Genomic DNA, 7,872 nt, shown 5'->3' with positions numbered 1-7,872 from the left:
ATTATTCAACCGTACAATTGTAGAAGTACTATAATAGCATTACACCTATGTTTTCATTACTAGTTCCAATAGCAAATTAAAATTTTTGTTGGAGCTTCCATCAGGGGCAATAGCCTTTCGAACCACGTTGTTTAGGTTTTTGATAGTTTCCTTCATTTTCTTCCCTTCGTCACACCACAAAATTCGATCCAAGCTCTTCACTACTTTATTCTTCGTAAAAACCCCTCCTTCATCTTTTAGTCCAATCTTCCAAACGGCCTCTACTAGTCGTCCGTTTAGCTTATGGTCACCGAGAAAGGGCCTCCCGATCATTGGAACTTCGGCTGCTATACTCTTAATGATGGAATGGTAACCAAAGTGAGTGATGAATACCCCTACTGCACCGTGTGCTAGAACATCTACTTGGGGTGCCCAAGGGACTATCATGCCATTTTCTTTATTATTTTCCAAGAAACCGTTAGGAAAGTTTACCTGTTAGGTCACGTAAAAAAGTTCAATTAATACTATAAATTATTATATTGTATTACGTACACATGACTATTTTATATAAACAAAGCAATCAATTAATCAAAGCCTTAATCCTATAAGTAGGGTCGACTACATAAACCAAATTATATTCTTTTGTTTCGTATAATCATTGACTATATATATAGACAAAGCGAGTAATTAATAATTTAATATCATACCTTTAAGTGGTCCTTCATCGACCACAAGAACTTGAGTCCACTAGCTTGAAGAGCCTCAGCCAAAGCGAAAAGCTCATTCGGAGTTGGTGAAGCAACAGAACCAAAGCTCACATAAACAACAGAGTTAGGCCTTTGTTGGTCAAGCCAACCCAAACAATTATAAGTATCTTGCGACTTTTGATGGTGCAACCACTAGGCTTAGAGGACCGACAACGAACACGTTGGAGAGCTTAGACTTTAAGTCATTGGTAACAATTGGGTCTAATTCTTGGCAAGAGCTCAAGCAAACTGCACTTGCATATGGTAAAACTTGACTCATTTTATGTAGCAATTGAGAAATGGGTGAGTCAATATTTCTTGTGACTATTCCATCTGGTATATCTTTCACCCTGATCTTGTTTAGTCCTGGTATAAAATCCAAGTTTTCTTCTTCTCTCCATTCTTCAATGCCTAGATCAATTACATGAAATGATTAGGACGATTAACTGAGATGGGAGAGCGTGACTATTGTAAAGGATAATTTTAATTTTTTTTTTATTTAGGAAAAATGATTATTTACATATCATTATGTCATATCTATAATAATAATAATGGGAGCGAGGGTCAGTCCCTCCATCTCCCCCATGTGTGACCTGAGTTCGATGGGGCATCAACGTGGAAAAGTTTAATTAGGAGATGATATATTGACACGTGTCATTACAGATCCCGCTTTTGAATAAATTTTTAGATAAATTTAGGGCATGTTCTTATTGACTGAACTCAGCTGAACTTAAGAGAAGGAAATTAGGAGCTGAACCGAACTGAACTGAACTGAATTTCAACGTCAGAGAACAAGCCCGTATTCATTTGATATGTATTATGCATATATGTAAAATTGTAAACCCAAAAATGATTATGTTAACCTTCAATAATTTGAAAATAGTTTTTAATTTTGAGTTATTTTGGGTTAGAATTTAATAAGAACACTAGGTTAGGTCCCGTGGCATTCACGATGTATTTTAATATTCTTTATTAACTTTACATTATATTTTTTTTTTTTTTGAAAGCAACTATACATTATATTTAATTAAAGGAAAATGAGCCTTTTAATCCTTTGTTCTTTTAGATTACAATCCTTTTGTAGTAATTAAGGTACTCCGTAATATATAGTAGAAGGAGTTTCCTCAAAAAGAATACTCGTACTAAATAATAGAAGAAGATGATACAAATACCAAGTAAGAGTTTTTTGCCTAACTCAGTAGTTCTTTTTGAGTAAATGAAGATTATATATTTTATATTATCAAAGATTGCATTTTTTTTTAAAGTAACTTTATGTTGTCAAAACACATACCTTAGATAGTTGCATATCCATTTTCAGAATGAAAAAGATCATTAATTACTTTATACACTTAACTATGACAAATTAATTATGTAATAATTTCCTAAAATAAATGTTTTATAGGAGTTTTATAAATAATAATAAAAAAAAAAAAAGACAAATTCGAAATTAACATGTGTTATTGCTAATGTACCTTTTAGTATATACTTATGGATGGATTGATTGAACAATTAGATTTCTTATACTAGAACTTTTTTTGTCATAATTTTTTCCTTAATAATTATTATAAAAGTTAAATATATTAGTCTTCCAAACCGGTCCGGTTCAAGTGTTGGACTAGTTTTATCGGTCCAGTTTGAATCCGGTCCTAGTTTGTTGGAGCCTTACCCTGAGTACCAAACCTCTGTCTAATTGCATCAGTATAAACATGGACACAGAAAGAATGTTCTCCTGGGATCCAACAAGACACCCAAGGCACCTTAACTTCCAAAGCCAAATCACACAATAAATAAGACAAGAAGGCATCTCCCATAACACAACTCACTTTAACACCTACATCCTCCTCAGCTTCCTCTAACACCTTCTTCAAAGCACCCGGCCTCGCCACCGCCTTAAGGAAGAGGTCAATTTCCTCCAAGGGATTGCCCTTAGAAACATACCCTACAGGCTTACCATCCCAAACTTCATAGGCCTTAATGTTGGGGCAATCTACATCAAATTTAGAACCTTTTGGAAAGAGAGTGTTTATTGAGTTGGGTGTGCTAAAAAAAGAGAAATGCACCTTGTTTCGCGGTGCTAAGGCGGCTAACCGCCTTATTATGTTTTAGAGAGGGGAGCCATGGCTTCCAAATGGGAAGGCAAATACAGCTATATGATGGGTGATTTTGGCATTTACATTGGTGTTGCTATCTTCCATGGCAAAGAAATGAAATAGGCTTAGGAAAAAAAAAACTCAAGTCAATATACTACCTTTGATTTTTATTAATTACAATTTTAGGATATTTTATATCTTACAAATAATACCCTAAAATTAAAACTAAAAAAAAATCGAAAGTACTACTACCTCCGTTAAATGTTATGTGCAACTTTAGAATATTTTATATCTCACAAATAATACCCTAAAGTTGCACATAACAATTAACGGAGGTAGTATATGAAATTTTCATGTTACATGTCTAGCTATATGTACTACTTTTTCACCACCTACTACAAAGAGGTACAATGAATCATCAAAATCAAAATTAATTAGGTTGTACTATAGTGCTCCACTATACTATTTGTGCAGGTTAAACGTGTTTTGTTTGAAACATAATGTACAGGAATGAAATGAATCAATCAACAATTTCATTTATGACACAAACGTAATTAAATTATTTATTTAATTTAAACACCTTCAATTCCTACTCCATCCATAGGGCTGAGCAAAACTATCCGAAAAATCAAAAACCCGAAAAATCGATCCGTAACCGTTCCGAAAATTAGGGTACCCGATCCCGATAACCATAAGGATTCGGGTACCCATTTCGATAATTTATTATAGGGTATGGTTATGGGTATCATTTTAAAATTAACGGTTAAACCTATCCGATTCGATAAACATTTTTTTTTGCTTTTTTTCCCTACTTAAATCTATTAATATAAATCTAAACTTTACTTCATAATCACTTTATAATATCAATGATTAGTAATATTACTAATAATTTGGTCAAGGTCATATGGTATTGTTTTTAATTAGTTGTAAATTATATCATAATAACTACATAATTAAGTTTAATTATCATTATTGGATATCTTATTGGGTACCCGATAACCGATCCGAAAATTCGGGTACCCGAACTTATCGGTTCCGATTATGGGTATCACTTTGGTTATCGGGTACCTAAACCGTTAGTATTAACGGTACGGGTATCCGTCCCATGCTCACCCCTATCCTTCCACCATTGTTAAAGACAAATATGGGGTTGGACTATACAGCATACTAGCAAAGGAGGCGCACCATCATGACACCCTATTTTCATTGTAATGATTTTGTACCTTCTTGTCTCTCGCATCATAAAAAATAGTCGGTGCTTAAGGTGGGGTTAACCTCGTGTAACTCGCCCAATAAAAAAAATAAGCACAAACAATTATTGAACTCGTCCACAAAGCTAATCTAGCACAAACAATTTTGTTTAACATTTAACACTACTAATTATTTATTAAAAAGCTCAATCATCATCAATATCTCGATTGATCATTTATAGCGCGATTAAAACCATAAATAAATGAGATTCTTATGTGTGTTCACTAAAAAGCTCAATCATGATCATAAATTAATGGTATTCTTAATTTTTGCCCCATTGTAAATAAATATGTCAACCCTTAAAAATCAATATATATATATATATATATATATATATATATATATATATATATATATATATATATATATATATATATATATATATATATATATATATATATATATATAATTAAAGTTTAATTGTCAACTTATATGTGTATATATAGTAATGTTAAAGGTATTTTCTTTTAACCACGGGATAGGTTTTCTTTGTTCTTAAAAAAATGTATTTACTTTAATTGAAGGAATTTTTACCACAAATGAAAAATAATCTAATACTAAGCATAAAATTTAGTTTGCTACATATTGAATAATGAATTTTATTATATACTAATATTAGCAAAAATAAACAAGTTATTATTATTTATTTTTTTTTACATAAACCAGCCAATATATTGCACTTTATTTTATTATAAATTTTTTTTACTTACAAACAATGACCCGGGGAACACCCGGACCAAAAACTAGTTTTGACCATAAATTCCCATTAATTAACAAGAGATAATATAGTCATGTGTAGTTTTGTTAGATTCGTCTTATAGTATATTTTATTACGGAGTAATATTAATTTTTTTTACTTTTTACGTGTATAGAAATGAATTGAAGTTATATTCGTTTTTAAACGCATCTTGAAAACCACAAAGTTAAATGGGGCAAAAAAACTAGGAATAGAAAAGGTAAAAGACATTATTACACCAATTTAAACTTTAATACTTCGTACGGAGTATTTTTTCAATATAGTACAACAGCCTTAAATTGAAAATTTGAAAATATAACTAACAATTCGATGACCTCAAATTATTTCACAATTACACCTATGTTTTCGTGATATGTTCCAATAGCAACGTACAATTCTTGTTGGTGCTCCCATTAGGAGCAATAGCTTTTACAAGCAATTCTTTAACGTTTTTGATATTTGCCCTCATTTTCTTCCCTTCATCACCCAACAAAATTTGATCCAAATTCTTCAATACTCCTTCCTTTGTAAAAGTCCCTCCTTCAACTATCAATCCGATCTCCCAAACGGCCTCTACTAGCCGTCCATTTAACTTATGGTCACCGAAGAAGGGTCGGCCGATCATCGGAACATCGGCTACTATACTCTCAACTATGGAATAGTAGCCAAAATGGGTGATGAATACCCCTACTGCATCATGGGCTAGGACTTCTCTTTGGGGTGTCCAAGGGACCATCATGCCATTTTCTCCATTATTCTCCAAGAAATTGTTTGGAAAGTGTACCTACAATAATTTTGGTCACGTAAAAAAGTTCAGTGCTACATAGTACATATAACCATTATTTAAAAAAATAAAAAAAAAAAACACTTAATTTGGGATTAAAATTTTAAACAATTAAACAACCATACCTAGTCTATTTAAGTTAGATTCCGGTCAAGGGTTGAAAGATCAAACCCGACCATGGGTGCGGGTGCAGAAAGCTATCCTCTATCGAAAATTTACGAGTATCTTACCTTTAGGTGATCCTTGATTGACCATAAAAACTTGAATCCACTAGCTTGAAGAGCCTCAGCCAGAGCAAAAATCTCATTTGGTGGTGGTGTAGCAGAATAACCAAAACTCACATAAACAACAGAATTAGCCCTTTGTTTGTCAAGCCAACCCAAACAATTATAATTATCTGCCATTTTTTGTGGTGCAGTTACTAGGCTTAGTGGACCCGCTGTAAAAACCTTTGAGATTTTAGACTTTAAATCACCTATTACAACAGGGGCAAATTCTTCGGAACATCCAATACAAATTGCACTTGCATAAGGTAAATTTTGACTCATTTTATGTAACATTTGAGAAATGGGTGAATTAAGATTTCCTGATACAATTCCATCTGGGATGTCTTTCAACCTGATCTTAGATAGTCCTGGTATAAAATCCAGTGTTTCTTCTTCTCTTGCTTCAATGCCTAATTCATTGATCACACCAGTATCAGTAATGATTAGGAAAATTAAGTAGTGTTTCGACTTGATCAGTAGTCTAGGATGAACGGGTTTCAGTCATGAAAATTCTATAATGCTCGTTTGACGACTACCATAGTGTTTTAGGGGGTGTTTGGTATGAAAATTTGTAATGTAGGAAACGTGAACAAATAAGTGTTTCCATTTCTATTAGTTTGGTATGAGCTAAAAGTAACAAATACCGTTTTTTAAGTAACAAAATACCCCAAATTGTTACCCTTATCCAACTAGTGGAAACAAAATGTGTATCCCTCCTGAATTTTAAACTCCTCAATTTGTTTCCATTTCATAAAGATACCAAACATATATCAAAGGTAATATGTATCATTACCCTTTCCCTTACTTATATAAATATTTTCCATTACGTGTACGGAATTTATACCAAACGCCGCCTTAATGATTATATTGTTCATAATTGATCTTTTTTTTCTCCAAGTAATTAGTTACACTACTTTATTTATGCTATAAAATATTATTACCAACATTTTTTTATTTATCAAAGTTTAGTTTTATTTATGTAATTTTAATTCTTATTTAATAGTTTTTCGAAATTATTATTTTATGTTGGATTAAAATTTTCAAAAAAAGGTATATGCATCGCAGATAATATAATAATAATTGTGTCCAATTTATTAAAAAAACAGATATCTCATATTGTTATTAATTTAATTAAGGGTAATGTTATACATAGTTCTTAAAGTTATGTATAAGCATCAAAAACACTCTTGAAAATTGTATAAAGTGGGAATTTATGACAAAAATACGTGTAGATTAGTGTAATTAGTGTGTTTTTGTCATGATTTTTAAAATTTAAACAATTTCAAATAGTGTTTTAAACTCATAATTAGTGTGTTTTTGTCCTGATTTTCTAAATTCTAAATATGGAATTTGCCCCTGTTGTAATAGGTGATTTAATGTTTATAAATTATACTTTGTACATACAGATCGGATTACATTGTATTAATTCTAGTATGTAGAATCTTTTAATCATAAAACCAAAAATTAAAAATTGACAGTGATAAACTATATATGTACCTTGAGTGCCAAACCTTTGCCTGATAACATCAGTGTAAACATGAACATAGAAAGAATGTTCCCCTGAGTTCCAGCATGGCACCCAAGGCACCTCAATCTCCTTACCCAAATCACATAATATATAAGACAAGAAGGCATCCCCCATAACACAACTCACTTTAACACCAACATCCTCCTCAGCTTCCTCCACCACCTTCTTCAATGCACCTGGCCGCGTTGCCGCCTTAACAAAGAGGTCAATCTCCTCCAAGGGATTGCCCTTAGAAACATACCCTACAGACTTACCATCCCATATTCCCATATTTCATAGGCCTTAATGTTGGGGTGATCTACACAAGTTTTAGGAAAAAGAGAGTTTAATGAGTTGGGTGTGCTAAAGAAAGAGAAATGCACCTTATTTCGCGGTGCTAAGGTGGCTAATTGCCTTATTATGTTTAGAAGATTGGTGCCATGGCTGGCAAATGGGAAGGCAAATACTGCTATATGATTACTCATGCCTTTGGTGGTCGTTATTCTTTGTTGC

At 32.4% G+C, this 7,872-nt stretch overlaps 1 protein-coding gene and 1 pseudogene across 2 annotated transcripts; both read right to left on the bottom strand.

The window, feature by feature from the left end:
* LOC145630246 (anthocyanidin 3-O-glucosyltransferase 7-like) lies at positions 1–3,055 on the bottom strand (annotated as a pseudogene). The gene is made up of 3 exons (XR_014112027.1): positions 2,392–3,055; positions 687–1,136; positions 1–471 (listed from the first exon to the last, which is right to left on the bottom strand). The product of XR_014112027.1 is annotated as an anthocyanidin 3-O-glucosyltransferase 7-like (transcript).
* A 2,004-nt stretch (positions 3,056–5,059) lies between these two features.
* On the bottom strand, positions 5,060–7,872 carry LOC145631716 (anthocyanidin 3-O-glucosyltransferase 7-like). Its single transcript, XM_081683874.1, has 3 exons — positions 7,350–7,872; positions 5,817–6,262; positions 5,060–5,586 (listed from the first exon to the last, which is right to left on the bottom strand). The coding sequence occupies exons 1-3, from the start codon at positions 7,648–7,650 to the stop codon at positions 5,161–5,163; spliced, it is 1,173 nt and encodes a 390-aa protein (XP_081540000.1). The 5' UTR covers positions 7,651–7,872; the 3' UTR covers positions 5,060–5,160.

The sequence above is a fragment of the Chenopodium album genome, chromosome 5 (genome assembly GCF_948465745.1).
Source record: "Chenopodium album chromosome 5, dcCheAlbu1.1, whole genome shotgun sequence".
NCBI classification, from domain to species: Eukaryota; Viridiplantae; Streptophyta; class Magnoliopsida; order Caryophyllales; family Amaranthaceae; genus Chenopodium; species Chenopodium album.
The sequence above is the reverse complement of the archived record's forward strand: the minus strand, read 5'-3'. Positions and strand labels throughout refer to the sequence as shown.

What these genes read in the sequence shown, in the direction of transcription:
- LOC145631716 (XM_081683874.1), bottom strand. Translation starts at nt 7,650, where the DNA reads ATGGGAATATGGGATGGTAAGTCTGTAGGGTATGTTTCTAAGGGCAAT. An exon ending in GCAAAGGTTTGGCACTCAAG is followed by an intron (nt 6,263 to 7,349) that starts GTACATATATAG and finishes TCAATGAATTAG; the next exon opens with GCATTGAAGCAAGAGAAGAA. An exon ending in CAATCAAGGATCACCTAAAG is followed by an intron (nt 5,587 to 5,816) that starts GTAAGATACTCG and finishes AAATTATTGTAG; the next exon opens with GTACACTTTCCAAACAATTT.